Raw genomic sequence first — 17,855 nt, forward strand, 5'->3', positions numbered from 1 at the left:
CTTTGTTTTAGGAATCATTTTTAAGCACGTAGAAAATAATCTTTCCAGACTCTTAAGAGTTTTCCAGCTTTGACAGCGTTTTAGGTTTATTGTAATAACAAATAAATTCTCATATTCTGAGAATTTCAGAGATTAAAGTTGCAAATCTACAAGAAAAGAACTGAGATGTCTCTGAGATTGATGTGATCAGGATATTAATGCCACCTGCTCACTGATATACATCGTCCTCAATCACTCGCTACATACTCAGCTGTTTCCAACGCTTATTTTGACTCAACTTGATTTTTTGTAAAGCTTTTAAAAACGTTTTTTGAAGCTTTTTTGAAGTCTTCCACACTTCAAGCTGAAGACACAAGATAGCGTTAGCTTAGCGGTAGCCTGCAGCTGCTCTTTTCCAGACACCACGCCCGTTCTACTTAGATATTTAGGATTAAACCCAAAACCTTAACCACCAGAAACCTTTTAACTGGATACTGAATCTTAGAGCTGAATCATCTCAGCAGAGCTGACCTGAGAAAGGAAACTAACAGACTCACGTTAACGTTATGCTTTTATTGTGAAGAGACAGAAATCAAAACAAATTGTGACACAACTCATCCTCCAAGACGGAAAGACAAAAGTTCTTCCTGCCGTGTGAACAAAGAGCTTCCTCCTGTATGCTCAGTAACAGACATGATCTAATCAGCACAATAAGCTGCAGAGTACATTATGAATACATCAGAACAGAAAAGATCAGCTGTTTTAACTTTTTGTTTAAACTCAACATTGTGTTAATGTAGAGCGAGCTGGTCTCTGAGAGACTTTAGACTCGTTACAGCAGTTTAAATGCAACACAACAGATAAGACAAAATATAATAAGAAATAGAAAAATAAGAATAACATTAGTAATATGTACATTATAAACATCATTAATAATATGTGAGTGTGATCCTGTACAGACTCAACTGATCAGCAGTGAGAAACAGGAGGAGACTCTCCGTCCTACAGAGGACTCAGAGACACTGAGGAACCAGAAGAACTGAACGCAAACCCAAACCCAGGATAGAGATGTTCAGTGAATGTGGTGTTGAAGGTGTGGAGGTGGATCAGTGAGTCAGAGGAGACTTCGTAGAAGGACAGCGAGCCAGCAGGAACGTCCACATACACTGCTACTCTACCAGAGACAGAAGAGGAGAGGTATGTTTCACTCTTATTGTGCCGGACAGAGTAACCATCACCATCAGAGCACCTCAGACTCCAGGACTGATCATTATATCCAAACCAGCAGTCTCTACTGCCTCCTGTCCTGCTGATTCCTCTGTAACTCACTGCTAGATCAACCCCTCCTCTCCTCTCGACCTCCCAGTAACAGCGACCAGTCAGACCATCTCTACACAGCAGCTGATGCCAGGGGTCAAACCTCTCTGGATGATCAGGATATGGCTGCTTCTCCATCACACGTGTCACCGTCCTGTTGTTGTCAGACAGTTTGAGTTTTCTGTGCACTGTGTTTGTGTCGACTGTGAGTTCACAGGAATCTGACGGAGAGAACGAGACACAACACAGCTGCAGTTATTTATTTGATTATTTTATTACTTTTGGGGCATTTTTGACAACTGAAGACAGGAAAGGAGAGAGAGAAAGCGAGGGAATGACATGTAGCAGTGGGTCAGACCTGAACACCGGGCCGCTGCAGTAAGAACTGAGCCGCAGTACAAACCCCAATTCCAATGAAGTTGGGACGTTGTGTAAAATACAAATTAACAGAATACAATGATTTGAAAATCCTTTTTAACCTACAGTATATTCAATTGAATACATTACAAAGACAAGATATTTAATGTTCAAACTGATAAACTTTATTGCTTTTTTTCCGATCCCTCAGGCGGCACTGCATTAAAAACCGACATCATTATGTAAAGGATATTACCACGTGGGCTCAAGAACACTTCAGAGAACCATTGTCAGTTAACACAGGTTGTCACTACATCTACAAGTGCAAGTTAAAACTCTACCATGCAAAGCAAAGACATATATCAACAACACCCAGAAATGCTGCCGGCTTCTCTGGGCCGAGCTCATCTGAGATGGACTGACTCAAAGTGTGCTGTGGTCTGACGAGTCCACATTTCACTTTGTTTTTGGAAATCATGGACGTCATGTCCTCCGGGCCAAAGAGGAAAAGGACCATCCAGATTGTTATCAGCGCAAAGGTCAAAAGCCAGCATCTGTGATGGTATGGGTGTTAGTGCACATGGCATGGGTAACATGTACATCTGTGAAGGCACCATTAATGCTGAAAGGTACATACAGGTTTTGGAGCAACATATGCTGCCATCCAAGCAAAATCTTTTTCAGGGACATCCCTGTTTATTTCAGCAAGACCATGCTAAGCCACATTTGTGCACGTGTTACAACAGTGTGGCTTCGTAGTAAGAGAGTACTAGACTGGCCTGCCTGCAGTCCAGATCTGTCTCCCATTGAAACAGTACGACAACAGAGACCCCGGACTGTTGAGCAACTGATGTACATCAAGCAAGAATGGGAAAGAATTCCACCTACAAAGATTCAACAATTAGTGTCCTCAGTTCCCAAACACTTATTGAGTGTTGTTACAAGGAAAGGTGATGTAACACAGTGGTCAACATGCCCCTGTCCCCTGCCCCTTTTTTGGGACGTGTTGCAGGCATCAAATTCAAAATAGGTGAATATTTGCAAAAAAACAATATAGTTGATCAGTTTGAACATGAAATATCTTGTCTTTGTAATGTATTCAACTGAATATAGGTTGAAAAGGATTTGCAAATCATTGTATTCTGTTTTTATTTACGTTTTGCACAATGTCCCAACTTGATTGGAATTCCGGTTTGTATATCGGGCGAACGCTCAACCAGGTGAGCTAACAGGGCCCAAGGCTGCAGTTATTAAAGTGCAGTAAGCAATGCTGCGCAAAGATTGTTGATATTTGAATTCAACTGGCAAACAGCTACAACCCCCCCCCTTCAGAAACTCTGCCCCCCAGATTCACAGACAGATAACTACTAGCCGGCTGGCACACACGCTGCACAGCCCCTCCCCATCATCAACTGCTGCTGCCTGTTGCTGATTGGCTTGAATCAGGGTCCAAAGTTAGCACCTTCTATTAGCCAAATGCTGGTAAAATATGCAAGTGGCTGGTAGATTTGCTTCAGCACACAGCCAGCGTACGGTAATGTCTTCCATGAGTTCATCCAGAACTCCCAGTCAGCAAGCATGTTTAGTTAGTCTGTTTGTATTTGCTGTTGTTGTTATTTTTCAGAAAGAACCGGGCTGGTTAAAGTTAACTTAACTGAAGTTAACTTAACTGAAGTTATAGAAGTCTGCTAAAACAAGCACTATGGTCAGTTAAACGTTAAGCTGTGACAGACAACAGCAGAGAGAAACAGACTTTACTTTCGATTTGCGAGCTCCAGGTGAAGTCTGGAAAGCGGTTGTTGTAGATGTAATATTACGGTAAAGCCAGAGGCTGACTGCGGTCAAGCCGTCGTGATGACTTCAGAGGTTTGAATGAGTGATGTCACAGTTTGATGAATGAAATTAAAAACAGACTTACACTTCCTCAGACCTGGTGTCAACCATCTGACTCCAGCAGGCTCCACCCTGAAAGGAGGAGGAGGGGGAGGGCATGGACATTAAATCACTCTCACACACACATATTAGATGTTTTCAGACCGGAGGAACTTTTATAGTTCTAAGAACCCAACTTTATGTTGTGTTCGCACTGCAGGTGTTTTGAGAGACTTTTTAGCTCCTATTCCAGCATACCTGCAAACTCAGAAGGGCTAAAAAAGGTGACACATCCCTAGCTTCCCGTGCGGCGATGTTTCAGTTCCCTCTAACGTCCGTTTTCGGAGCATCAGAGAGAAGCGCAGGCATTTAAGTGGCACCTAAATAAGGCACCAAAATCCGCGTTGCTATTCGGTCCGGTAGATAACCGTCGTTAAGCACCGGGTCTCAGACCTCCACTCCCCACCCAAAATAAAAACTCTTCGGATCTACACGATTCACGTGGAAGACATTTTCCCATTCAAAACGGCGATTTTTGTCGAAAAGCGAGTAGTTTGCAGGTATGTCCAGTGACTGTGCTCTCCCAGCACAAGAGGGACTTTATACAATGTTTGGTCCAGACGTCAGTGTACGTCTCTGATTGATCACATTCATTCACACACTCTTGTCACAGCATAGACAGCACATTGGTTTCTGCTAAGCTAGGCTAAACCTGTACTGGATCTATCTCTGTAGAGATGAAAGATATCCTGGTAATAATTTGATCACTGGGATATTTCTCAAAATGACAGACTATCTTTACCATCCAGAGATTTGTCCAAACTGCATAGAATATTAACAATAGGGAGTTATTTTGATTCATATAGATGATCTCCTTGGAGACGTTCTACACATTTATGTTTATCAGTGTTTCTACCTGAGAGTGTCCAGTCTCCAGAGAGGATCCTTCAGTCCCGCTGACAGTAGCTTCACTCCTGAGTCTCCTGGATGATTGTAGCTCAGGTCCAGCTCTCTCAGATGGGAGGGGTTGGAGCTCAGAGCTGAGACCAGAGAAGAACAGCCTTCCTCTGACATCAGACAGCCTGACATACTGAAAACACACAGAACACACAGGAACCCTCTGTGAACATGTGGCGCCATGTTTGTTTATTATCCAGGTACATTTTTACAGTGGCCGAGACGGTTCATCAGAAGTTCAAAAGCTACAACGGAAGTTGTTGATTTTAAGCCACAATGGAAGTGAGCGTCTACGGTATGTTCATGTTTGTTGTTTAAACAATTTATAAAAATTGTTAATCACAAAAAACGTCCTTTGACACTTTGTATCAGCAGACACAAAGCTACATGTTAGCTGTTTATCAACTCAAGTTAATTAGATTTCAAATTGTCATCAGTGGAATGGTTTAATGAATCCTGACCTGAGAGTCTCCAGTGTGCAGTGTTGACTCTTTAGTCCAACAGAGATCAGCTTCACTCCTGAATCCTGCAGGTTGTTGTTACTCAGGTCCAGCTCTCTCAAACTAAGGGACTGGGAGCTGAGAACTGAGGACAGAGCTTCACAGCTTCTCTCTGACAGATTACAGCCACTCAGCCTGAAGAGAAAATGGTAAGGCAATAGTTATTTATTTTTCTCCCGGTTGAAAGATAGAGTAGAGAGTAGATATATAGAATAGAGTATTTAATGATGAATAAATCCCACTTACAGAGCTTTGTTGGAGGCTTTGACCACTGGCAGCAGCCTCAGAAAAGCCTCCTCTGAAGCAGAGTATTTCTTCAGGTCAAACACGTCCAGATCGTCTTCTGATGACAGTAAGATGAAGCCCAGAGCTGACCACTGAGCAGGAGACAGTTTATCTGTGGAGAGACTTCCTGATGTCAGGTACTGTTGGATCTGCTCCACTAGAGAACGATCATTCAGTTCATTCAGACAGTGGAACAGATTGATGCTTCTCTCTGCAGACAGATTCTCACTGATCTTCTTCTTGATGTACTCCACTGTTTCCTGACTGGTCTGTGAGCTACTTCCTCTCTGTGTCACCAGGCCTCGTAGGAGATTCTGATTGGTCTGCAGTGAAAGACCCAGGAGGAAGCGGAGGAACAAGTCCAGGTGTCCATTTGGACTCTGTAAGGCCTTGTCCACAGCACTCTGGTAGAAACCTGTTGATGTTGTTTGTTCTTCTGCCAGCAGGTTGACTCCAGAGTTGGTGAATGTCAGATGGACATGAAGAGCAGCCAGAAACTCCTGAACACTCAGATGGATGAAGCTGAACACCTTGTCCTGGTACAGTCCTCTCTCCTCTTTAAAGATCTGTGTGAACACTCCTGAGTACACTGAGGCTGATCTGATATTGATGCCACACTCTATCAGGTCTGATTCATAGAAGATCAGGTTGCCTTTCTGCAGCTGCTCAAAAGCCAGTTTTCCCAGAGACTCAATCATCTTCCTGGTGTCTGGACTCCAGTGTGGATCTGTCTCAGCTCCTCGGTCATACTTGATGTTCTTCACTTTGGACTGAACCACCAGGAAGTGGATGTACATCTCAGTCAGGGTCTTGGGTAGCTCTCCTCCCTCTCTGGTCTTCAACATGTCCTCCAGAACTGTAGCAGTGATCCAGCAGAAGATTGGGATGTGACACATGATGTGGAGGCTTCGTGATGTCTTGATGTGGGAGATGATTCTGCTGGCCTGCTCCTCATCTCTGAATCTCTTCCTGAAGTACTCCTCCTTCTGGTGGTCAGTGAACCCTCTGATCTCTGTCACCATGTCAACACACTCAGGAGGGATCTGATTGGCTGCTGCAGGTCGTGTGGTTATCCAGAGGTGAGCAGAGGGAAGCAGTTTCCCCCTGATGAGGTTTGTCAGCAGTACACCCACTGAGGTGGACTCTGTAACATCAGTCAGGCTCTCAGTGTTGTGGAAGTCCAGAGGAAGTCGACACTCATCCAGACCGTCAAAGATGAACACAACCTCTTCAAACCTGCAGATTCCTGCTTCTTTGGTTTCACTAAAGAAGTAATCAACAAGTTCCACCAAGCTGAACTTTCTCTCTTTCAGCACATTCAGCTCTCTGAAGGTGAATGGAAATATGAACTGGATGTCCTGGTTGGCTTTGTCTTCAGCCCAGTCCAGAGTGAACTTCTGTGTTAAGACTGTTTTCCCGATGCCAGCCACTCCCTTTGTCATCACTGTTCTGATTGGTTCATCTCTTCCAGGTGGGGCTTTAAAGATGTCTTCATGTCTGATTGTTGTTTCTGGTCTGTCTGGTTTCCTGGATGCTGTTTCAATCTGTCTGACCTCATGTTCATCATTGACCTCTCCAGTCCCTCCCTCCATGATGTAGATCTCTGTGAACATCTTATTCAGAAGGGTTGGGTTTCCTGCTTTAGCAATCCCCTCAAACACACACTGGAACTTCTTCTGCTGGTTAGATTTGAGTTTACGTCGACAAACTCCAACTGGACTTCCTGAATGAATACAGAACAAAGAAGATCAGTGAGCGATTTATAAAATAAACAGGAACATATTTTGGTCAATCTCTTAGTAAACGTCCCATTTATCCATCAAGTTAAATCTTTAGAGAAATCCTCTTACTGATCTGCAGACGGTCAGCCAGCTCGTCCTGCTGCATTCTCCTAAGGAAGTACAGTGTGATCTTTAGAAATGCCTTTCTGCTCCTCCTCTGCTCTTCATCCTCATTGTCCCTCTGACTCTCTAAACATTCTGGGTAATCTGGACTCAGAACCTTCTGGATCTTCTTCAGCTCGTTCTTCACAAAAGTGACGATGTTCTCCTCCAGCAGCTGGAACAGAAGATTATATGAATGACAAAATCAAACTGAAATCATGGAAGCAAACATCAGATCCATGTTGGACAGACTGACAATCCACTGGTCTGAAAAGTGCAGCATGGAGATGATTGTGAACAGAATAGATGTAGAAGTAGTTGTTGTACATGTACAGACCATAAATATGGAGTCCAGGTGTGTTTGATGCTGCTGGGCAGACTGACCACTGGGAACCTCTGAGCTCTCCTGGTCCACTCTGTGGAGGAATCAGGAAGAATTAGCTCACATCATGTCTGTCCACGCAGAAGGTCAAAACACAAAGCATTTCAAGAAACACTTAAAGATGAACTGAACTGAAAGAATAAACGTTGATAACATGTTGGTTATGACAAATAAAAATAAATTACACTAAAAATTGTAATTAAAAAAATCAATATAGCTTTTTTTAAGCAACACAAAAAATACGTTTGTTAGTATTAGAACGCTGACAATTTCGATGACGTCACTGGCATGGTAGGACCTGCGAAGGCTACAGTGCAGCATATTAAATACACGTGAAAATTAGTAATTTTAATGCCATGGGTTACACATTTGAGCCTGTGAGGGACAGGCCTGTAGTGTCTGACTACCACCACATGGAGGACAGTCTGTTTCAGGCTCCACCTTCGGATCGTTTGGGGGGAAGTGACTGGTGTGTGTGTGGGCGCTGCCGGAGCATGGACACTGCAACTGAAACCATCTGTTGCAGAGAGGTCAACCTGGACCATATAAATGAGAGTGCATGACAATGCACTCTCATTTATTGTATCCAAGCACATTATGCATTTTAGGGAATAGAGACTGCTTACATATCGTGTACATTTAGAGGAAATAGAAAAGGTCCTGTGCGTTTTAGAAAATCGAGGCAGATAAATGGAAAATGTGATTGGACGAATACATCCAATGGAATCGCTTGTTAAGTTAGCTGCACGCAAAATGTTAAAACCAAAATAAATAAAGTTAAAAAAATAAAAAAAGTTTGCTGCCCGTAGGAGAGTCACCCCAGGTTGACGGATGCACGGAGGATTCACGAGTTTTGCCGTTTACTTTAGGCTAGTGCAGAGTTGGCAGATTGTTTCCTTGTGGTCGTGGATGGATATTGCACAAATGGATCCTGCACAGATACCTCTTATTATGGAACTAGCAGCTTTTTCTGCGAGTTGAACTCCCTCTGCATCAACAATGTGCCCTGAGACATCAGCTAGCTTCAGGGTGAGTAGAAAGGGACGTTGGATTCTGTTTACAGACCCGCTGTGGTTTAGTTAGCAGCTAGTAACGCATTATTATTGATACGTGATATCATCGGAGTCATGGTTTATTTATACAGTCTATGGTCGGAGTGCTAGCTTGTGGAGTTTGACATAAGTGCTTCCAACATGTTTAGCTGCTAGCCCTTTCCCTAGGTTGGATCGTTTGGTACCTAGCTTGGTTTTGTGACTCAATTTCAATGAATGCCCAGTGTGTCAGTCTCAGTTTTGTTGAACGTTATAAAGCCTACACGTCAGGCCGTATTTGTGCGTGTAAGTGAATATGTACGCGTTTTGTGTATGTGACAACAACGTTACATCCAGCCCTTTGCCTAGTAGATTGCTAGCATGCTGGATAACCTCTAAACATACCTCTCTGTCCTCTGCCTGATGTGAGTGTTTCAGCGCCCTGTCTCTGCGGCGGATAGCATCGGTGGTGTTAGTACTTGCCGTTGGTCTATCGGGATGCCCTGTACTGTAGCCTGAAATGTATCGTAACCCCAGCTGCCTTAGCCCTATACAATTCATTACTGCAGCCAGGGGCAATGCAGTATGACCCCCCCTAGACCTGTTGGTTTCCGTTTCCTCAGCCATGTCCGTTAGCCTCAGACTGTTTACATCCCATGGCTGCTTACCATGCCAGTGACGTAGCTGATTGTGGAATTCCAACATGGCGGCGCCCGTGTAACAACAACAACACTTTCAATGTACCATTTTATCCCTTTTAACAAATCCAGCCATTTTAATCATTGTACCAATGAGAAGAAATAAAATACATCTGTTATATCACCTTTACTCAAATTCCAGTTCAGTTCATCTTTAAACATTTCACAAAACACATAAGACATTTGGTGAGACCCAAACCGGAAAAGGAAGGTACGTATTGGACAATGATTCCTCGTTGCTGATTGGATGCGCTGGCTGTCAGTCTGTGACAAACAGAAGATCTTCTTCTTCTTTAGGGTGCCTTGCAGCGCATTGCTGCCTCACAGATATGGATGATGAAATAAAGTAAAACATTAAATTGCTGTGCAGCAGTTCAAAAGCTTGGCTGAAAAGGCATTTATTGCATGCATCATTTTAAAATGTTGCTCCCTTAGTATTAGTTTTAGTCATAAATGCCCAGCACAGGGTGGTTAGACCTCGGACTGGGAGTCTCCATGTGCACCTTCTAGTTTGGTTTATGTATGTGCAGCAACATGCAAACGGGCTGGGTGAAGGTGAATATACTGTAGATCTGCTAGTGTGGTGATGATTAAATACTCTCTGTCACATCACTGGTCTTATAGCTATGAAAAAGATGTGCCAATCAGTTATATGAGATAACGACAGCCAAGTATATCTAAACTTGCACTTCCACATACCTAAAGAATAAAATCTGTTTTATGTCTGTGGTACAAATATCTCGCACCAATAACACTAAAGCTGATTGGCTGCAATTTAAATTGCACGTTGGTCTCATTTGTAGTCGTAATCCATCAAATTATATTCAGACTAGCGTAAGAAAGAACTACAACACCAAGGAATTAAAAAAATAAAAAACTCAAGCTGCGGGAAGATTTCAATAAACATTAGAGGCAAAAATTAAGACCTGTTTACAATGATGTAAGACCTAGAACACAATACTTCAGCGAATGTCAGACTTTTTAACACCCCGCAGATACCCTATTCAAAAGTAGCCCAATCCTGCGGGAAAACCGTGCCTGGCAACCCTGCCAGGTCTGCGGTTTGACTCTTCAACTATTGTTTTTTTTTTTAAGTAGCGTGCGTGCGCCTGAGCAACCACGTGCAGCTCCTGGCCAATAAGGTGGGTGGGAGTTGGCTGCGGGAGGACTTCACTACACATGAACAGCCAGTTATACACAGGCGTGTGGTTGTTGCTCTCGCCGTGTGTGTAGTAATTTATCAGCGGCTAGAAGACATTAATGGCGAGCACTTGATCACATGTTTTTAGTAAATATCGGCCGATAATGATCGGTGGTTGATCAATCGGGGCAGCCCTTGTTCTTTCAAATGTTTTGTAATGTTGCTGACGTTATAAAGTAACTGAAGCTAACTTACTCAAACACTGAAGATCCTCTGAACAATAGCGGTGGCTCCATTGACTGGTCACTCTTCATGGACACACAGCTGGGTTCAGGTTCAGGTCCCATGACGGTCCTGTTAGAAAGAGAGAGAAATTTGTAAAATGTAATCCTTCTGTCCTCCTATCGGGCACCCAACGGCCCACCGCCAATGTACGCTCCACCGTTGCCCACCCACCAGTGAGAAACCTATGAAATACCAAACACCATAATACATAATATACACATGGCGACTGCAATCTGAAAATGTAGGTGGAGAGGGGGGAGATTATGATAGGCTACTTTGAGTAGGTCATATTCCTGCATATTGTTACAAATATTATGAATTACGTTACACACACACACACACACACACACACACACACACACACACACACTTCATTCAGAGGAAAACTAGATACAGTCATATGAAAAAAATAGTACACCCATGCTAAAGTTGACTAAAAAGAGGAATAAAAAATCATCTTTTGGAAATTGATCTTAATGCCTTAATTAAAAAAATGAGGAAAAATCCAACCTTTAAGGACACCAATTTTCTTTGTGAATGAATAATGTATCGTAAATAAATAAATGTTTTTCCTTAAAATACAGGGGGCATAAGTCAGTCCACCCCTATGTTAAATTCCCATAGAGGCAGGCAGACTTTTATTTTGAAAGGCCAGTTATTTCATGGATCCAGGATACTATGCATCCTGATAAAGTTCCCTTGGCCCCCACATCATCACATACCCTTCACCATACCCCACATCATCACATACCCTTCACCATACCCCCACATCATCACATACCCTTCACCATACCCCCACATCATCACATACCCTTCACCATACCCCCACATCATCACATACCCTTCACCATACCCCACATCATCACATACCCTTCACCATACCCCACATCATCACATACCCTTCACCATACCCCACATCATCACATACCCTTCACCATACCCCCACATCATCACATACCCTTCACCATACCCCCACATCACATACCCTCACCATACCCCCACATCATCACACACCCTTCACCATACCCCACATCATCACATACCCTTCACCATACCCCACATCATCACATACTCTTCACCATACCCCACATCATCACATACCCTTCACCATACCCCACATCATCACATACCCTTCACCATACCCCACATCATCACATACCCTCCACCATACCTAGAGATTGGCATGGGGTACTTTCCATAAAATCATCTCTAAATGCAAATCAAACCAGCTATTAGGCTAACTGACATAAAACCATGCCAATCTCTAGGTATGGTGAAGGGTATGTGATGATGTGGGGTATGGTGAAGGGTATGTGATGATGTGGGGTATAGTTATGCAGCCAGCCTGGCTTGCTTGAGGCACTGAATTAAATTAAACGCGCGAAGCATTTGGCTAGGAGGGGCAGGTGGGTGGAGGGTTAAAATGCAGCGCTCTGATTGGCCGAAAGCTTTTCACTCCACTTACACGCTGTGGCTCAGCGGCAGAATCAACGTCATAGATTGCATAGAAACTGAAACCGGCAAAATAAAAGAGCAGCGAATCGTACAAGCGTACTTAAGGGTCAAAATGCGTGTCGAGTACGAAAAATGCGTACATGTTGGCAGGTCTGTAGAGGTCTGATGAGATCTTGAGGGCCGATATTAAAATCATATTTCTCATTGAGGTGAAACGTTGTCTCACGATATCAGTACACAAGTGCAGAATTACGCCGGTACTACTGAGAACCAATTCACATTAAATCTATCGGTGGCAAATTTCGGTACCTGTAAGCGTGAGCTTCTCTGTCCTCTCTGCCGGAGCTCAGCTGTGACACACACACACACACACACAGGAGGTGTGGTGCAGATGGAGCGAAAGTTAAGTCGCCTCTGCAGATTGATAAAGTCACGTTGAGTTACAGTAATGCCGGTAAAGAGAACACAAGTGTGGCTACAGTTGTCAAAACTTCACAGAGACAGCGTTTACTACATTATAGACATTAATGGCGAGCACTTGATCACACGTTTTTAGTAAATATCGGCTGATAATGATCTGCGGTTGATCAATCGGGGCAGCCCTTGTTCTTTCAAATGTTTTGTAATGTTGCTGACGTTATAAAGTAACTGAAGCTAACTTACTCAAACACTGAAGATCCTCTGAACAATAGCGGTGGCTCCATTGACTGGTCACTCTTCATGGACACACAGCTGGGTTCAGGTTCAGGTCCCATGACGGTCCTGTTAGAAAGAGAGAGAAATTTGTAAAATGTAATCCTTCTGTCCTCCTATCGGGCACCCAACGGCCCACCGCCAATGTACGCTCCACCGTTGCCCACCCACCAGTGAGAAACCTATGAAATACCTAACACCATAATACATAATATACACATGGCGACTGCAATCTGAAAATGTAGGTGGAGAGGGGGGAGATTATGATAGGCTACTTTGAGTAGGTCATATTCCTGCATATTGTTACAAATATTATGAATTATGTTACACACACACACACACACACACACACACACACACACACACACACACACACACACACACACACACAGGAGGTGTGGTGCAGATGGAGTGAAAGTTAAGTCACCTCTGCAGATTGATAAAGTCACGTTGAGTTACAGCAATGCCGGTAAAGAGAACACAAGTGTGGCTACAGTTGTCAAAACTTCACAGAGACAGCGTTTACTACATTATAATATAATGGCAAGGTCGCTGTGCAGTAAATGTTACACTTCTGAGACAGGCACCACAGTCTTCTCTGTGCCCTGGTGACTGACTGACAGGCTGGAGGTTGTAGGGCAGGGCTCAACATAAAAAAAATCCCCACTGGCCCCTGGGGCCAGTAGATCAGAGTTTTGCTGGCCCCTTCTACATTTTTACTGGCCCTGAAAGAAATATCATAGGTGTGATTGGCAAAGGACAAAAAGCAGGAAAATACACGCCGCACCTACCATGAAGCTTCAGAAAATGGTTCTAACCCAGCCACTGCCACTGGATGTTGTGCCATTAGCAGTAAAGCTAGACCAGGGGTCATCAACTACATTTTTCAAAGGGCCAGAATTTTTTTAAGCAGACACTCCGGGGGCCGGACTTTCAAATAAAGAAAATAAAATTATACCTAATATGCATCTTCTTGTTTGATATTTTCACTTTCTTACTAAAGTAATGCTATATTTTTTACATGTATTAGTGTAAGCAAACTCCTAAAAAACATGGAAAATCCATACTGATAACTAGAAAGGCTACTTAACTAGAAAATGATCTCAGATTAGGTTCAGTTCACTGATGAGTGATGGTTAAAATCAGTGCCCTGATTGGTGGAAAATGCTTGCAGAAAGAAAGGCCTGTTGTCAGGTAAAAATGTCACTGTCAAAGAGCCTGAAGTGAAAAGTTGTGGAAAACAACAGCTTTAATGATGAATGGACTGTTATGCAGGCTAGCATTCGTCCTGTATGCCTCATTTGAAATAAGACAATGTTGTTGCAAAATAATACAACCGGCAACATCATCAAGAATGAACTCGATTCACGTGCATACTAAGTAGCCACATGTATCTGTTTTGGTCTTATAATACATCCACAGGTTTACCGCTCCAGCAGAGAGGATGGCTCGTTTAGACAGCAGCTACCTTTACAAGAGTTTGTCCAAAGTTCAAGATTCGTTGCAAACTAATATAAACAGTTAGACTACAAACTGACATCTTTCATTGTAGCTTGTTTGTAAAATGTCGCTATTTGCAGAGTTGAGCTGTGTTTTGCACAGCGCGGTGGACAGAGCAGACTGAAATATGGGTTTCTACATGTTTATACCTGTAGAACTGGTAGGTGGGTATTGATAAGTATTGACTCTTTAATCATGGAGGGTTTATTGTAGGCTACTTACAGTAACGAGTGTAGCGTTAGTTCATCTGCGCCATCGGCGGTAAATAATCCTCGATCCATCGTTTCCAGTCAGTTATATGTGCTCCGTGAAGTAACGCACACACATCGGCCTGCTGTGTGTGTGTGTGTGTGTGCGCAGCGCGGGTATCGCTGTTCAGAATCCCGTCTATCTTCCAAAATGCAACGCTTGTATCCAAATTAATTGGTTATAAATTACCTGAGGTGGAAATGTGAAATGTTAGCTAACATTTACACGCTTCGCGCCACTCTGTATGACGTTTGCTGATGCAGCAGACAGAGCCACACTCACTGGCCCGTGTGGGCCAGTAACTGGCCAATCAACTAGCCCAACGTACGTTTTTACTGGCCCTGGGCCATCGGGCCATTGCTTATGTCGAGCCCTGTTGTAGGGCAAGGCAACTTTATTTCTATATCTCTCTCATCTTATTTTTCGACATTGCTGGCTGCTCTTCCTCTGTAGTCTCTTCTGCAACTAAAAGAAAAACTACCACCTTCTGCACGGGCTGGGCGATATGGAGAAAATCAAACATCACGATATTTTTGACCAAATACCTCGATATCGATACCGCAACGATATTGTAGTGTTGACTATTGGTGCTTTCACAAAATATTTACACAATGAGATTTTTGATAAATAATCATCAGTAATGTGGATATAATGACTAAGTGGGTAAAGGCAAATAACAGAACAGCTAGAACAGTCTGGTAAGTTCAGAAAATGACATAACTTTACGGTAATGCAGCCTTTAAAACCAGGAAAAGGCAACAATTATGCCATATTACGATATTACGATATCCAAAATCTAAGACGATATCTAGTCTCATATCACGATATCGATATAATATCGATATATTGCCCAGCTCCACCTTCTGCTACTGGAGCTAAAACTCTTGAGTAGACGGAGATTGTTTTTGTCTGAAAACGCCATTTAAAAACCAAAGTGTAGTAGTGTATAAGTAACCTCAGAGTTCAGCTGGAAACACAGAGACCCTCTACAAGAAGACCAACCACCCAATGAGACAACACTACTTCTAGTTTGCTGGAAGTTTCACAACTACTCACCCCAACTTTCTTCTTAACTTTTCATTTTCCATTTGCTCCCTCTCATATTTATGCCTCTCGTCCATTTTAATTCTCCTCTTGATTACAGGTCGCCTTCTTTTTTTTAAAGTAGTGGTGGCTTCATGGACACACAGCTGGGTTCAGGTTCAGGTTCAGGTTCAGGTTCAGCAGGGTCTGGTCTCTGATGGGTCCTGTTAGAAAGAGAGGAAGACCACCAGAGAGAGAAATTTACTTTTTAATCTCCAGAAACCAGTGTACTTTTAAAAAAGTAATTAGTTACAGTTACTAGTTACTCAGTTACAAATTATGAAAGTAACTAGTTACAGTACATTTTTAAATGCTCAAATGTGACCCCACCTCCACCTACCCCTCTTTAACAGAACTTAAAATACATGTGCATGTTCAATTATTTATGATAAATCTCAATATTATAATGAAATGGACACTTAATACAATACATTATTAACGGAAACAATGTACACAAATCTAAACTATTTTAATGTTGCTGTGGGACAAAGTGAGACCAGCCTCCAATCAGATGCCATGTATGTAGATATTATGTTTATATAGTGGATCGATACAAATACCTCAACACCTCAACAGGCCACAACTGGGCCAAATTAAAATATACTTGTTAAGCACTAGACCAAAAATAAATAAGAAATATATACACTCTTTGTAGTGCAAATAACGTATTGGCCTGATGTTTATACTTGTGCGCTGGTGTGTGCGTCGAGCCTATATGTGTGCGCGTGTGTGTGTATGGGGAGTAGGTGATAGAGCGAGGGAGAAGTGAGAGAGTGATGGTGATTATCTTCAGAGCGAGTAGTGACTCTAGAGTCATAGTGAGAGAAACTAAGTGTCTCCTCTGTTCTTTCTGACCACGGTGGAGAATCTGTAGCAGGAGAAGTTAACCCTCTCCTTGATTTCATAACGCCATACCTGTCTCTCTCTCTCTTGTTGACTGACTCGCTTGTGTTGTTCGTTGTGTGTCTGACTATGCGTGCTTTCGAACACCCGCCCAACTCTACCTCTGATTGGCTAAAAATGACATTTTACTCAACCTCAGCCAATCGTCAGCATGTATGCGCTTGTGTCGTGCACTGCCCACTAACCAAGGAGGAACAGTAAAAAAAAAAGTCTTTGCCTCTCGGCTCAGACTCAGAGATCTAGTTGGTCTGATGAAAAAAACAGCTTCAAATATAGTAACGCGCCGCATTTTTTGGCAGTAACGGTAACGCCGTTATTAAGATGGGAAGAGTAATCAGTTAGATTACTCGTTACTGAAAAAAAGTAATGCCGTTATTCCCATCACTGCCAGAAACAGAAGCTGCTGGAGAAACTAGAAGCTATCAACCAGAAAATAAAGTCTGGAGCTCTTCACTGAATGCTTTCTGCTCTCTGCTCATCCTGTTCTATCATTCATCGTCTTTCTGAAAGAACAGGAACATTATAAAGACTCAAGCACTAATGTTATCTTGTTAGTCCTCTAATGGAGCCAAGACTTCATCATGAGAATATTATACATTAGACTTTAGAAACAACGGATGTAGCATCTGTGACGTCCACAGCATTACAAATCATAATATCAGTTAATATGACAGTAAAACTGTTTCCACAGCAGCCCGGCTGCTACTTTAAACTAAGCTATCAGGTTTAAACTCTCTACATTTTATTTTGAAATGTTCCAGGGGAAATGTTAGTGTCCTGTTGTGTCTGACTTTATGATAAAATAAACTTAACTTCAGCTGTTCAATCCACTAAATCAACAACATGTAGATTTATCTTCCAAACTTTCTCAGCCACATTATTTCTAATGACGAGTAGAGGAAGAATGAGAACTTCAATTTAAAAAACATTTATCTGTAACATTACATTATTATTTACTGCTGATCAATACCAAAATAATATAATAAGTTTAGGGTGTTACAGAAATCAATAAATACATTTAATAATTAAAAATAAAAGCAAAAATAAATAAATAAAATTAAAAATAAATTAGGAAAATAAATAAAAAAGTGGTCAATTTATGACATATTGTATCAGTTAATTATTTTTTTTATATCATTTTTGCATTTATCAAGTATTTATTTATTTTGTTATATATCCCCTCCTCCACCTCCTCCACCTCCTCCACCTCCTCCACCCCGCGGTACAGACAGAGAGAAGAAGCGCTCCTCTCCTGTGTGTTTTTGCTGCTAAACGCTGGAGGAAA

At 42.4% G+C, this 17,855-nt stretch overlaps 1 protein-coding gene across 1 annotated transcript in view; it reads right to left on the bottom strand.

Annotated features, from left to right (window-relative positions):
• Positions 1-7,316, bottom strand: part of LOC116044403 (NLR family CARD domain-containing protein 3-like) — a gene marked incomplete at its 5' end in the record, with an annotated part of 39,300 nt that extends 31,984 nt beyond the window's left edge. Inside the window, 6 exons of the mRNA XM_035998399.1 lie at positions 919-1,517; positions 3,572-3,618; positions 4,442-4,615; positions 4,944-5,117; positions 5,229-6,990; positions 7,118-7,316. Coding sequence (XP_035854292.1) covers positions 982-1,517; positions 3,572-3,618; positions 4,442-4,615; positions 4,944-5,117; positions 5,229-6,990; positions 7,118-7,316 — 2,892 coding nt within the window. The remainder of the gene's footprint in view (positions 1-918; positions 1,518-3,571; positions 3,619-4,441; positions 4,616-4,943; positions 5,118-5,228; positions 6,991-7,117) is intronic.
• Positions 7,317-17,855: the final 10,539 nt, after the last annotated feature.

The sequence above is a fragment of the Sander lucioperca genome, chromosome 24, assembly GCF_008315115.2.
Source record: "Sander lucioperca isolate FBNREF2018 chromosome 24, SLUC_FBN_1.2, whole genome shotgun sequence".
In the NCBI taxonomy this organism is placed as follows: Eukaryota; Metazoa; Chordata; class Actinopteri; order Perciformes; family Percidae; genus Sander; species Sander lucioperca.